Source organism: Canis lupus, chromosome 12 (assembly GCF_011100685.1).
Source record: "Canis lupus familiaris isolate Mischka breed German Shepherd chromosome 12, alternate assembly UU_Cfam_GSD_1.0, whole genome shotgun sequence".
Classification (NCBI taxonomy): domain Eukaryota; kingdom Metazoa; phylum Chordata; class Mammalia; order Carnivora; family Canidae; genus Canis; species Canis lupus.
In genome coordinates, this window is record NC_049233.1 from 40,798,823 (window position 1) to 40,813,987 (window position 15,165).

The 15,165-nt window shown below is 42.5% G+C and overlaps 1 protein-coding gene across 2 annotated transcripts in view; it reads left to right on the forward strand.

Annotated features, from left to right (window-relative positions):
* The first annotated feature begins 402 nt into the window (after positions 1 to 402).
* The window catches only part of SH3BGRL2 (SH3 domain binding glutamate rich protein like 2), a 61,038-nt gene continuing 46,275 nt past the window's right edge, over positions 403 to 15,165 (forward strand). For both annotated transcript variants that reach the window (XR_005367949.1, XM_038554596.1), the window contains exon 1: positions 403 to 942. Coding sequence is in view for 1 of the 2 variants with exons in the window: in XM_038554596.1 (XP_038410524.1) it covers positions 418 to 942 (525 nt within the window). In the remaining variant the exon portion in view is untranslated. The remainder of the gene's footprint in view (positions 943 to 15,165) is intronic.

Sequence of the window (15,165 nt, forward strand, 5' to 3'; positions counted from 1 at the left end):
GGGCGGGTGGGGTCCTGATGCCCAAGGTTGATAGAAGGATTCTAATTTCGCTTGGTATTTTATTTTTTCTACTACAATTACAGTTTTGCAAAGAAAAATAAAATATCGGTTGTGCTCTCATCTGGCTTCTAATCTTTAGCATCTACAGAGGAAGAAAACGTCTCATTTAACTAAAAGAATCACCTTTCTGCAACCCCGGGAGCCGCTGGGCACACGGAAGAGCGCCCAGCCCCGCTGCCCTTACCACGCCCCCCCGCCCCCGCCTCCCCGCAGGGGGAGCCCGGCGCGCCCCACCCCGCCCGGTCCCGCCCCGCCCCGCCCGCGGCCGCAGGTCGTCAGGGCTTGCCCCGCGCGCTCGCGGCCTGAAGACCGCAGGTGGGCGCCGCTCGGTCCCGGCCGTCGGCGTTCCGCGTGGGGATGCTCCAAATCAGAGGACCCAAGCTGAGGACTCTGAACCAAGCCTTCTCGCCTCGTTTCCTCCCCCCCCCGCCCCCCGCACGCCCCTTGTCCTCGCGACCCCGTGCCACAGCGTCTCCCAGCCTCTCCCTCCAGCCACCTGCGTGTGTGCGCGATTGTCACGCAGCAAGGAGGGGCTGGAAAGAGCTCAGTCCCCTGGGCGCTCCCAGGAGAGACCGAAACTACAACTCCCGTCACGCCCCGCGGCCCGCTCCCTCCTCCTCCCCTCCCCCCTCCTCCCGCGGCCAGCGGCCGGCAGGCTCCGCGCTTTTATCTGCGGACCGGCGGGAGGGAGTCAGGTCCGGGCGGTCTCCCCCTTCCCGAGTGCTCTGCCCGGCGGCGGCGGCGGCGGCGGCGGCGGCTCGAAGCCGAGTTTTGCCTCCGCGTCCCCGCCAGCCCCGAGCCCGCTGGGGCAGACGGTCCGTCCCGGCGTGCGAGAGGATGGTGATCCGCGTGTTCATCGCCTCCTCCTCGGGTTTCGTGGCGGTGAGCACTGCGGGAGCCCGCAACGGGCCGGGCGGGGTCTCGGGGTCTCGGGGTCTCGGGGTCTCGGGGCCGAGGGCGCCCCGCGCGGGTCCTGCGGGGGGCGCGCCCGGCTCACCCCTGCGCGTGTCGGTGCGCAGCGCGTGCGGACGCGGGAGCCCGCGCGGGCAGGTGACCCGTCGCACTCGCACGACAGCGAGAAGGGCGGGGAGCAGAGGTGGGTGGGGGGCCCGTGGGGGGCCCCAGCTCGGCCCCAGCTCGGCCCCAGCTCGGCCCCAGCTCCCCGCAGGCCGGCCCTCCGCGGTCTGGGAGCGCGACAGCGCTGCGGGAAAATGGAGTCTGCGGGAAGCCCCCAGCTCCAGCGGGGTGGTCGGGAATCTGGGGAAGGGGTCCCGCTTCCCTTGGTGTTAGTTCCTCCCGATTTGGGACATTCAGCCTCGTTCTGTTTTGTATGACCAGCTTTTTTCTAGGCTGCTTACTTACCTAGCTCCTGAATGAAACAAGTTCAAGGAGGGAATTGCTCTCTACTCTCCCTTCCCTCGCCGCCCAGTACATTTCTTCAGTCTTATACCTGCGCAAAGAGAACTGTAAACTAGGCTTGTCCTGTCGTGCCAGGATTTCCTTGTTTGTTTTGTCTTTTTTCTTTCTTTTTTTTTTCTTCTGCCTGGGATGCTATGAATATTTTTACATGGTGATGTAAATATGGGTGTTTGGTTTCTTTCCCCTTGTAGTGCCATGGTCAGTTACATCTTGATGTATAAATTGTGGCCTCTAATTATTTTAAGCTGTTTTGTTGGGTCTAGATTCTTGTTTTGTGTTTTTTTTTTTTTTTTCCTTTCTTTTAGGAAGAAGAGAAGTTGAATAGCAAGGTGTCAGACTGTAAGGAACAATTCGGTAGTATACTTGATACTGCGTAGGACATGTAGCAGTATGTTTTACATGATTATTAAGACTTAGTTTCCTTAGTAAGAGTTAAGCTATAGATTTAAGAGGTTCCTTGGGGAGATACACAATCAAACTAATCAAAAATGCAATATTGATTGCTTAAAATTTGATCTGGTCAGTTGCCTGCCCAGCAACAACCAGAGTGTTTCAAAATTTGTTTTTGAAGCAGGTGCGACAGAGTATGGAATAAAATATTGTTTATAAAGCCTTATACACCATGGAGACTTTTTGCTTAAAAAGAAATCAATACTAGTACAAAAAAGACCTCTTTTTCATTAGGAACAATAGAGGGGAAACTCCAACTTATCTTTATGTGCAGGCATGTGGTGGTCCCCAGACTCCTGACAGTTTTTGTATTTCTAGTTATTTGTGGTTGCTTAGTCATACCTGTCTTTTACAGATTTCTCTACTGAACTGCACTTGTGTCAGGAAACCCATATTTTGTGGATAGGTTTTTTTCAAGTGAGCTTCTTCATAAGAATGCTACAAAGCTTTTGGTTTCACCACCAAGTTGTATCCTTCAATAATTGTTGCAATAGCATTTTATTGATTATGAAAGGGCTGATCTGCAGCATTAAGAAGCCTAGGTTATGTTGGACAAGTCAAAGTCAGAACTTCAGGGAATTACTTGGCTTATCCTGTCAGCAGGTAATTTACAAAGGGGGAAGATAGTTCTGAATTGTGCATCTCTATTTCCTCAAATCCATTAATAAGTATTTATTGTCTACCTATGTCCTTTTTAATTTTTAAGTTTACTGTTATGTGTTTTGCACATGAAGCTGGACTTGAGACACCTAAGTTTTAATACAGGCTCTGGCTGGTGGTGTAAGCTTGGATAAGCTGCTCTATCTCTGCCTGAGGTAGAATGGATTGTAATGTAAACTCAGAATTACATTCTAGCTTTAAACTGCTCTGATTTCATCAGTTGGGTAAAAGTGGATAAATCCTTCTAGCAGCATTTTTTTTTTTAGACTTTAAATTTATACATATTAACCTCAAAGTGACTGTATTATTTTCCTTTGGTGTTTTACTGTGGTGTCTCAGGTCCCTTGACTGCCCTGCCTGGTAATACGTGTTTCACATGGTTTGATTTGAACTGGAAAACATAATCTGTTATCACATATGTACAGCCCATAAACAGTAATTATCTATTGTAATGGGCCTAACTTTTTTAGGTCTCAGATAATCCTCAGTAAGTCCCTCCAGTTATATTATCTGTTATATTAATACACAGTTTTTCTATAATTATGTAATATTGATACTTTTGGTGATAAGTAAATATATGCTTATATGCAAGAATAATGATTTCTAAGAGATCGTGAAGTTGTTTAGGTTAACTGTCAGCCTGGGCCTGGGGAGGTTAATAGGGCTTATAGCAGTAAGCTATATTAAGCTTTGAAGGCAAAGCCCCTGCCCCCGGCAGTGTTGTGTTGGTCATTGGCGCTGTTTTATTTGGTGACCACCTGTGATTAGCAAGTGCATGAGAGAACAAATAATTTGATTCCAAGGCAGTTTGGTTCTAGCCGAAGTTTCTTAAACCACAAGGAAGGAATGAATGTAACTAAAAATGGACTTTGCTAAGTGAATCTCCCGTATTTTCAAAAAGATGCTCTGCCCCAATCAGCGATAGATTTAAACAATCTGTTTAGAGAAAATCCTCATATCTTGTCTGACTTGCCTGAATTCTCCAGCTTCAACACATAGCACTAACAGTAATATATGGAATAATTAACACCAAGGCATGGTTGTCCTTTTGTCCTCCTTAGCTCCAGGTAAAATCTGCTTTTATAAGGAAATAAGAGATGCCACATTATTATGCTATGGACACCTAAAAAGCAGATTTCTTATGCAACTGATAGTGTTGCTGTCATTCTTATTGTAGTAAATAACATTTATTTCAGTCCTCAGAAAATAGCTTATTCCCAAAGTGCCATTTTAAAATTTAATTTATCTGGTTGTATACCTGAAAGGGATTGTCCTGGGAACTTTATTCAGGAAATAGATTAATGTGACTTTTTAATTTAAAAACATGAAAATCAGTCAATTGTTTCATTCATTCATTATTTTATTTATTCAACACGTATCTTCTAAGGGTCTGCTGCTTGCCCAGCTCTGTTCTTGTTCTTGTGGGGAACTGGAGGAGAATAGAGGATGTGGTCTCTGCCCTCAAGGAATTTAGGTGGAGACTGAGTGGGGAGATAAGATAGGAAAGCTAAAACCACCAGTAATAAAGTACAGCCCAAGGATAGACACTTGGCTCTTTCAGAACACATTATCAGAGAGAAATAATATAGGGGCAGAGGGATACATTGCAGAATGTCAGATAAGGAGGGAAATGTGCCAGAAATCATAAAATATGCATGTGGGAGCCTTAGGCAGATGGCAGGGAGAGGAGTTGGGTTAGATTTGGAGCCTGGGAGAGTGCAGAGTCCACCTTGTTCAGGCTGGAAAGGGAGGAGCTTTGTGTAGAAGAGGGCAGGTGGCGGATGTCCCTGTGGACCTCATTTGAGAACAGGGTAGACATAAAGTTCTTGCAAGAAGCCCATAACAAACTGTGTAGTACGCAGCATCTCAGTGATGGCTTCAGTTTCTGCAGCTTGCCTGCTGTCTGGAACCCTTTGTCCCCAGTTAACAAGGGATACTGGCAGGGAGGGACCCCTGGTATGTGATTTTAGAAAAATCTTTACCCCTGTGCTTGCCTTGACTAAAATGTCAAAAAAAAAAAAGAAAAAGAAAAGAAAATCTTTCAATCTTTTTAAAAGTTTCTGGGCTCGGTTGAGCTGGAAGAAAACCTAAAGAGGTTTTCTTGTGAAGTCCAACCACCTAAAATCACAGAGAAGGAAATTTGGGCATAGAAAGTTAAGTGGCTTACTCTGAGGTCATTTATGTCACTCACTGTAGAGCTAAGAAAGGGTTAAATGGACACCAGGTCTCCTGACTCCTAAATGTATTCATTCCTCTGTTCATTCTGCAGTGCATTCATTCATGCGTTGATTGACTCTTGCAGTCATCAGTCATTGAAAACCTGCAAAGTACCAGGGTCTGCGTTATGTGCTGTTAGGTGCTAGGTGTCTGTGAGGGTCAGGAGAACGGACTTAAACTCTGGCCCGTATAACACAAATCAGTGCTCTCTGTAGCTCAAAGGCTTGGGATACAGACCATTTAAACAGGGAGAATGCAGGGCCAATGGGTTTCTGTGGAGGAGGGTGAAAGGAGCGGTATACCCTTGGATATTGGAGAGAGACCATCATGGGGAAGAAAAGATACAAAGAAATTGGATGCAAAGTTAGAAAACAGAGCTTTGTCCAGGGCTGCTGCTATACTTTCAAGTGGAGATGAGAGTAGCCGGGGAACTCATGGAAGTTGTGCTCAGAGTTGTCTAGATCTTTGTAACTGTAGAAGGCATACTCTACTGGTTTGCATGACATGTAACTATTTTAAACATGCAATAACCAGGATGCTGTTGCATCACCACAGAATGTATTCAGTGAAGCTTCACTGTGTGAGAAGGCCCCGGAAAAGAGTTACAAGGCAGTTCAAGTCAGGATATGACCATGTAGAATAGACTAAGACTGGGCAGTAATTCCTAAGTGATTCTAATGCCAGAAACTAGTGAGAGTGAGCCTGGTTCATCAACCTCTTTCTTTATTTCTAAAGATTTTATTTATTTATTTGAGAGAAAGACTGCGCACATATGGGCATGAGCCAGCAAGCACGAGCAGGGGGAGGGGCAGAGGGAGAGGGAGAGAGAGGGAGCGGGAGCGGGAGCAGGACAAGCAGACTCCCCAGTGAGCGCAGATCTTGATGTGGGGCTCCATCCCAGGACACTGAGATCCTTACCTGAGCCCATACTTAACCCACTAAGGCATGCAGGCACCCTGCATTAGTCCATTTAACTCATTGAACCTTCAGAGTCGCAGGGCAAGGTGATTATTTATTCCCATTTTGCAGATGAAGAAGCTGAAGTTAACTGCTCTGATGAGATCAGACATAGTAGATGGTGAGATCCTGAGTCATATTCTAGCTAGCAGGTGGCTCTCAAGTTTCCAGAACAGTTCTCTTCTTTGGGCACTGCCGCACCCTGGGGGGAATGAGAGTTCCAGGGATGCTTGACATCCTATCATGTGCTGGATGGTTCCCCAGAAGAACTGCCCTTGCAAAATGCTGGAAGTATCCTTCATGAGAAACAGTGCCAAAGAGCATTGGCAAGTGACGATGTAGAGTGAGATTAGGGAAGTAGGAGCATATTAGTAAGAAGTGGCCAGGAGAAGCAAGAGTAAGTTGGGGGTGCAGGCAAGGACAAGGATGTGATTGTAAGGGAAGGCAAGTGCATTGATTTCCTAAGGGCTGCCATTAACAAAGTACCAAAATCAGGGTCTTATACAACAGACATTTCTCAGGGTTCTGGAAGCTAGATCAAGGTGTTGGCAGGATTGCCTCTTTCTTAGGGCTGTGAGGGAGACTGTGCGCTCATGCCTCTCTCCTAGCTTTTGATGGTTTGTTGACAATCTGACATTCCTTGACATGTAGATAAATCATTTTGAGATCTGCCTCATATTTGCAAGGTGTTCTCCTTGTGTGTCTGTCACAGTATCCAAATTTCTCCTTTTAATAAGGACACAGTCCTTTTGGATAGAGCCTACTCTAATGACTTCACCTTAAATTGATCATCCGCTAAGATCCTCTTTTCAAATAAAGTCACATTCATAGGGACTGAGGGTTAGGATTTCAGCATTTTTGGGGAGAGCACAATTCAACCCATAACAACATGGAATATAAGGGATCAAATAGACTAATTAATGGAATTTTCCCCTTTAATTGGAAAGACCGTAGGCACATTTCTTCTAATCTCAAAGTTAGCAGCTGGATATGGAGTTATATGGAATTGTAGTGAATATATAAGGTCTGTTATAGAAAGGGAGATTTAGCAATATCCCAACTGAAGGCCTGACCTCAGTTTTTCTAGTTCATTTTTCTATTTCCCAAAGTTTTAAACTTGAAAATATAAATATAATCAAGGGCATGGACTCTTAGAAAATTAGGGGCTTTTTATCCATTTGTATTGGGATACTTTTAATAAACATTTCTATTTGAGAAAATGAAATTTTGACAAATATAATATGGAATATAATGTGGTTTCCATAGTGTGGGAATTTAAGACTATTTGAATCTTGTTTTTTCCGTGTTTTTCTTTTCTTTTCTTTTCTTTTTTTTTTTTTTTTGGTCAGAACAGAAAAGGAAAACAAATGTAGTGATAAAAAGCAGCAAAAAGCAGTGTGAGATACCAAATTAAATAATATTTCTTCTTTAGATGTTTTCATGATTATTTATTTAATGTTTTATTTATTTGAGAGAGAGCACGAGCAGGAGGAGGGTTAGAGGGAGAGAGAGCAGATTCCCCACTGAGCAGGGAGCCCCACTTGGGTCTCCATCCCAGGACCCTGAGATCATGACCTGAGCCAAAGGCAAACACGTAACCAACTGAGCCACCCAGGAGCCCCTTCTTGTTTAATTTATAAAAAATCCTGAAATGATTTTCCTTTCCCAGTAAAGTTAGAAGTGGATGATAGGATAGAAAAAGTCTAGATTCTTAGAGAATGTTTCATTTTTAAAAATAAAAATTAGTGTGACATATGGATATTATATATGAAAGTTTAAAATTCTTTATTTTGAAAAAAAAACAAAAAAATAAAATTCTTTATTTTTCATTTTGAAATGCAGATTAAAAAAATGGGATCAAGACATTATTGCTTTAATTGCTAAATGTCAAGTGTTTTAAAAGTCACCCTCCACTCTAACCTCAAAAGGAGGCTCTTCCAAGTTTCAGCAAACTTTCAGTAGGAACTGCTATAAATGGGTGCTGCTGTAGCTGCAGTTAGGTAGAAACAGAAGTTACTCTGATTTATTTATTTATTTATTTATTTTTATATATTTTTTTATTTTTATTTATTTATGATAGTCACAGAGAGAGAGAGAGAGAGAGGCAGAGACACAGGCAGAGGGAGAAGCAGGCTCCATGCACCGGGAGCCCGACGTGGGATTCGATCCAGGGTCTCCCGGATCGCGCCCTGGGCCAAAGGCAGGTGCCAAACCGCTGTGCCACCCAGGGGTCCCAGAAGTTACTCTGATTTAAATTACATTCCTATATACATTATTTTTCTGTGGTAAGTTTTGTTATACTGTCTATTCATTATGTGAAAAAGGACCCTGGTTTTCCAAATTAGTACGTTAGTGAAAACAACTTTTTTCCCCTGTAAAATGGCAAATGCTTATTAATATTTGAGATTTGAGGGAAATTTCCCACTTCTGATTATGTTCAATTGTTTTTTTTTTTCAGGTCCTTTTTCTAGTCATAGTTTAAAAACACGTTATTGAGGGGTGCTTGGGTGGTTCAGTTGGTTAAGGGTCAGACTCTTGATTTCAGCTCAGGTCCTGAGATCAAGCCCTGCCCTGAGCTCTGTGCTCAGCAGGGAAAATGTTTACTCTTTGAGATTCTCTCTCTCCCTCTTTCCTTCCCTCCTGCTAGTGCATGTGCACATGCTCTCTGTCTCTCTCTTGAATAAATAAATAAAATCATTTTAAAAAATGAAGACATATCTTTGAGCCTTCCTGTTGAATGATTGTTGAGACCAGTAGTGATCAGTATTTTCCGAAATGGTGGTGGTGGTGGGGGGAGCAGTTGCAGAGGCCAGGAGAGGTGGGGGTTGGAGGTTGGAGGGCGACAAGCAGCCACAACCCAGCAATGTAGTCTGAGGCAGTGCAGCCTCCCTTCTGTCTGTCCTCTTTTAAAAATAGGCTTATCTGAGTTTATCTGCCAGCACTGACTAATTACTCAGGAACTGTACTATGGTAACTAGAAGTGTTGTTATTTCTTTTATGTTTGATTATTTTTTTCCAAACTCTAAAACATAAATCAACCTAGGAAAAGCACCTTCTGGCTCAGGACAGTTTTGATGTAGCACTGAAAGCTGAATGAGATGCTGGCAGATAGGGGACCCCTACCAACAAATCCAGGTACTTTTAGGCTGGTACAACCCCTGGAGCCTAGAACAATGCAGCTGGTCCCCTAGATCTGGTGTCCTTTGTTAACCATTGACAGCTTTCTCATTCTTGGAGGGACCTAACTCTTTTGGGCTGGCTCATTACTAAAGGGGGTTTCCTGGAACTGACCCCTGAAGGTGGAAGGGCAGGGCGTGGTGTACATCAGGGTGTGTCCTCCTTGTTGTGGGACCTCTGTGGGCTCTCTGCCAATGTTGCTCAGAGCTCCTGAAACCGGAAATGGAATGTTGGCTGTGATTGAGGGCGAAGGGTTTTAGGTATTTCAGGATGTGTTTTCCATTTCCTACCAATGATGGCTCAGACCTGGAATTGGCTCTTTGTCAGCTTGGGCCTAGTGGATTGATTTGGGAGTAGAGGGCTGAGAAGAAGAGAGACCCAATTAACTGACTTGCTTGACAGGTCAGTTGGTGGTATTTGGTAAATGGGAGTATAGTTAAAGTCAGCAGCTGTTACTGCATACCAATCCTCTATTCAAAATAAAACGAAGCAAAACAGAAAACCCAAAACAATACAACCAACATAGCTTTTGAGTTAGTTTGTTTTCCTTTTGGTATTAACACAAAGAGTGGGAGTATGGTCTTCTTCATTCATGACATTCCCATGTGATTTGAAGCATACTAGTTTTCTGCTTTAGTAATTATATTCATTAGGATAGCTCTTTGAATGGGAGTTGGCCACTTCTGTAAGCACGGGTCCCCAACTGACAGTTTCAAGCCGCACTGACCTTTTATGATAAACTACTTACTAGCCCAAGTAAGTATTTGGGTTAAATTGATTTATTTAATTCTGGAGTTAGCTTATACTCAAGTCCAGCACCTCCTTCTGCTCCATCCACAGATTATCACTGGGAGGCAATATAATCTCATGGTTAAGGCAGGGGCTATCCAAATCCTAGCTCTGCCATTGATGAAGGGCATGGCCTTATGCAAGTAATCTCAGACTCTTTATTTGTAAAAATGGGATAGGAATGGGTCCTTCTGTATATAACTGCTTTGAGCAGTCTTCCACAGGAGGTATTTATCTGGAGTGTCAGGTACATAGTAAGTACTCAGTGTGTATTATCTATGATTTCTGTTATATTCTCATCAACAGTAGCATTCTAGTAATAGCAGTAATAAAACAATTAAAAAAGTTAAAAACTTGGGTCATGTAAGATCTTTAATCATCAAAAAAATTATATATGGTACGTAGAACTTACTAAGCCAAGGTTGCATGCTGGTATTAGTTTCTGGTAAACTTATAAGGAATTTTTTTTTACTGAAATTTGAAGTTTGAATTAAATAATTAATAAGAACATTGCAATTTGAGGTTATTCCCCAAATAAATCACTTAATTAGAGTTCTGTAATTTTTTAACACTTTATAGGTACACAGCATGTCAAACATGAGTCACTAAACCATATTGACTCATTACCTACAAAGTGCTTACTATTTGCAATTGATCACTATTCTTTGCTGTATCTAGTACATGAATTTAGAATTCCTGGTTTGATTTAAGGCTTCCTTTACCTAGCAAGTAGATTTCATCCCAGATAACAGCTTTGGTTGTTGGATGGTGGCTGCCTGTAGAGTGGAAGAGAGGTTTTGGAGCTTTGTCTGAGATCAGCTGGAAAACCACTGTGATTGGTTGTTGATGTCTTATCTGGCACCAGAGGAGAAAGGACCAGGGCTTATGCCAGCCCTGTCTTAGACTCTTCGAGATTTGCATAACTGAATGTATTTTGAATGTATGAGTAAAAGGGAAAAGAAATGTGAGACACCAAGTTGAATTGATGGATAGACAATATCTTCTGCAAACGTCTCACCCCAAATCTAGGGGGAGGTGGTAGAGAAGGGATATCTCTGTTTAATGAAGGTGAGTGAAGAAACTGATTATCATGACTGTGAAACCTGAATTTTGATGCTTGCAAAACATTCGTGGGGAGCTTGCCTATGAGGTAGATGGGCAGGCAGATGGTGGTAAAAGAAGTTGGGGGCTTTGTGGGAGAAATTGGTAGAAACAGGGAGAAAGACACTGGAATAGGTGGACTATCAAATATGACTAACTACCTTGCTGAGCCTTAGAGCACTGGAAGGTCAGGTGAACAGTTAATGTTTACCTGTGCCCAGAATGTGGTAGGATTTTTTTTTTTTTTTTTTTTTGGATTTTTCCTACAGGTTATTTAATCCTCATAATTCCCCTACAAACTGTATTTATTATACTCATTTTTCAGATGAGAATATTGAGGTACAGGGTGACCAAGTAACATGCCTAGGATCATTCAATTCAATGAATACAGATTTGAACCCCTCCCTGTCTTAAGATTTTGTGTCTAGTGCTTTTATCCCACATTACTAGTGAGAAAAGCCCCTGCTTGGAGGCCAGTGAGATCCTGAGTCTTGCAGACCCAAAACAGCCTAGGATAATAGTGTGTGAACTCAAGTTAGAGAAAGGGGGAGGGGCAGGACTGCTAAAGAGCAGCTCCAGGGGTCCCCACGCACAGCTATTTGGCCGATAATTGTAGCCACATTATCCTTGGCATGAAAGCAATGACTTTGCTTCTGTAGAGACTGATACTTGGAATGGAAATGGAAAGATATTTCATTTATGGAATGGATGGAAATGGTTGAAATGGAAAGCTAGTATTTCATAATAATTATAATAGTAACAAGAACAACTATCATTCATACCATGTGCAGGAAGTACCCAAGGCTTTATGTTTGTTATTTGTATTCCTCAAAGTAACTTGGCTTGGTAGCCATTTGTATTCGTTCCCTGGCTTCCTTCACTCTCTAGTAGAATGGGAAACTGAAGCTCAGAAATTTCAAATAACTTGCCTTGTCATAGAATCCAGAAGGTATAGACACTAGATCTGTGTCATCCATTTTCCTAATGACCATGTCACAGAGGAAGGAGTCAGAGGTTAAAGAGAAGTTGGAATAGACAGTCTTTGAAGACACTGTTGAATGTTTTGTTGGATGTCCTGAAACCCAAATGTATGATTTACTTCAAATGCAATTCTCTTGCTTTGTGTGACAGAGTAGAACTGACTTGATGTGTTGAGCTGGAGGGAGCAGCATGGGTTGAGAAAGTAATAGGGTAATATGGGAGAAGGAGAGATTGGCTGGGATGAGGTCCAGGGTAGAGATGTTTTAATCTCTTGGGATGTTTTGGGCAACATGAGATCTCCTGGGACAAATGGTGGTAGTAGAAGCATGTGTTCTCATTCTTTCCATCTTGGATCCTCTGTTCTTGGGAGACTTTTTCTCCACAGGCTGATCATTCCTTGTTTTCTACCCTGTAAATAATGTGTCCTTTTGGGTGGAAAGAGTTTATCGGTATATAACAGCCTACTATGGAAGTTTGATGCAAGAGTGGGTAGAAACTGAGAGGCCAGAGGCAGGGCTGTTGGTGGTTGTAGGAGAGGGAAGGAAGGCCTGTGGGAGAGCAGAGGGAAAGATACAGTTGGCATGTGCAGGAAGGCAGAAGGAGCCTGCATTTATATACCTTATCTGCCCACTTGCATAATTGTAATTTTTGTGCTTTCCTTATTGTTAGCCATCTCTCTCTCTAAGATCAAATGCTTTATATGTAATTTACTAAAAGAGCCTCATAAGCATGGTTGATAGAAGAAATTTGTGTGTTACAAACAAGATGATAAATGGAAAGAATGTGAATTTTAGGAGTAGAGGGACCTAGGTTCAAATTATGGCTCTGGTGCCCTAAGTGGCAGGGTGGCATAGCAAGTCTTTTAACTTCTCTGGATCTCAGTATCACCATTTTCAAAGTTGTCGGAGCTTAATGATAAGGTCGCCACTAATAATACTGTGGATTTCATTTACATTTAAGTCTATAATAATTCTCTGGTCTTTTATGAATTTTCAACTCTAAATGAGCTATTCATATTTAATTAAGGAAAAACAAATTATTGTTCCAGTCAGGCAATAGGTCCTGAGTTAGATTGGAACACATCTGTAGGAAGACCTGAGACTGATATTGTTTATTAGGGTTGACATTGTTTATTAGGATTAGTACAGGCTAGAGGTCACAGTCTAGTTGCAGAGGCTAGAACCCCTTCTTTTTTGATTTTTGTTTGTTTTTGAGCAAAGATTTTAAATATGAGGAGATGTCTAGAATTCCTACTCTTCTTCAGACATCTGAAGATCTCTTGACTCCAGGGCCTTACTCCATCATGACGGATACATCAAAGTTGATTAATGGTGACCTCTGCATCGGGGCATGTGCCTTTGGGGGTCTCTGTACCCCCCACCATTTCTACTGTCTTCCCAACTCTGAGCCATTTGTTATTGAGCTTATGCTGTTCTTTTTCCTATAATATGAAGTATTTCTTGGCATGCATGTTTATGAAAAGTGGAAATTACAAGATTATATTGAGAGGGTTCTATATGTTTCATGAAGAATGGAAGTCAGCAGAAGTTTTTTTGTTGTTGTTGAAAGATGGAAATAATAGTCTTAAATTATTATTAGGTGCTTGTGGCTTCATGCCTTTGTGTTAACTACCTGACCCCTTTGGATATTTGAAGGACTCTGTGGAATTATTATGGGAGGTAACAAGTGTCTATTTCTTTTTTTTTTTTAAAGATTTTATTTATTTATTCATGAGAGAGAGAGAGAGAGAGGCACAGACACAGGCAGAGGGAGAAGCAGGCTCCATGCAGGGAGCCCAACGTGAGACTCGATTCCAGGTCTCCAGGATCACACCCCGGACTGAAGGCAGCGCTAAACTGCTGAGCCACCCGGGCTGCCCAACAAGTGTCTATTTCCTATCTGTGCTTGGTGCTGGCCTCTCAGTCCTCTAATCGTAGAACTGCTGCTTGAAGTCGTTATACTCTAGAACAGAATTTCCTGGAAAAGCTTAAAAATGAAACTGGTCATACCCTAAGCCAGGTTGTATCACCAGCATTACCGTTGTCATTTTGGTGTAGGTAATTCTTTATTGTGGGATTGTCCTGTGCATTGCAGACCCTGAGTGGCATGCCTGGTCTTTACTCACTAGGTGGTAGCTATTACTACCCCCTGCCTGCAGTGGTGACCATGAAAAATGCCCCCAGATATTCCCAAATGTCTCCTGGGGGGAAAATCGCACCTGGTTGAGAAGCCCTGCTCTACTGTATAGTAGCAGAGAGGAAATGCTCATAAAGAGAAGACTCAGATTGCTTTAAAACCAAAAGGAACTGAAGAGATCATTTAATTCATCTGTCTCTTCTGATGAGGTGTGAACTGTTAAATTAGTAGTTCAAGTCTACACTGCTTGTCCTGACAGTCCTAGAACAGTGCATTGTAGACCTAGAATATTGCATTGGGAGTTGGGAAACTGTCTGGTGATGACATTTTTTTTTTTCTTTTTTGCAAACTCTGTGCTCAACATGGGGCTGGAACTCACAACTCTGAGATCAAGAGTCACATGCTCTACCAACTGACCCAGCCAGGTGCTCCTCCCCCCTCCCCTTTTTGCTGCCATTTAATCAGCTTTCTGTTTTTAGACAAGAAACTTAGCTTCTCTGGGCTTCAGGTTTCTCATCAGGCTGTTGTTGTTGTTGTTGTTGTTGTTGTTTTTGTTTGTTATTGTTATTTTTAATTGAGATATAATTCACATACCAGAAAATTCACCCTTTTCAACTGTACATTTCAGTGGTTTTAGTTTATTCCCAATGTTATTACTACTATCTAATTCCAGAACCTTTCCTCACCCTAAAAAGAAATGCATGTCCATTAGCAGTCATTCTCCATTCCCTCCTGTTCCTTGCCCCTGGCAACCACTGATCTTCTTTATCTCTCTTTGGATTTACTTCTTCTGGCTGTTTCACATAAATGAAATCCCACTGTATGTTGCCTTTTGTGTCTGGCTTCTTTTACCTAGCATAATGTTTTCAAAGTCCATGTGTGTTGTAGTAGGTATCAGTACTTCATTTCTTTTTATGGCTAATACTCCATTGTATTAATAGACCACATTTTGTTTATTCATTCATCAGTTGATGGACATTTGGATTGTTCCCACTTTTGGTCTATTATGAATAATGCTGCTGTGAACATTTGTGTGATAATATATTTTCAATTCTCTGGGACATATACCTAGGAGAAGAATTGGTGTTTCATATGGTAACTCTACATTTAACTTTGTGAGGAATTGCCAAGCTGTTTTCCTAAAGTGGCTGTTTTATTTTATATTCCTGTTAGCAAGGTCTGAGGGTTCCAGTTTCTCTGCATCTTCACCAACATTCA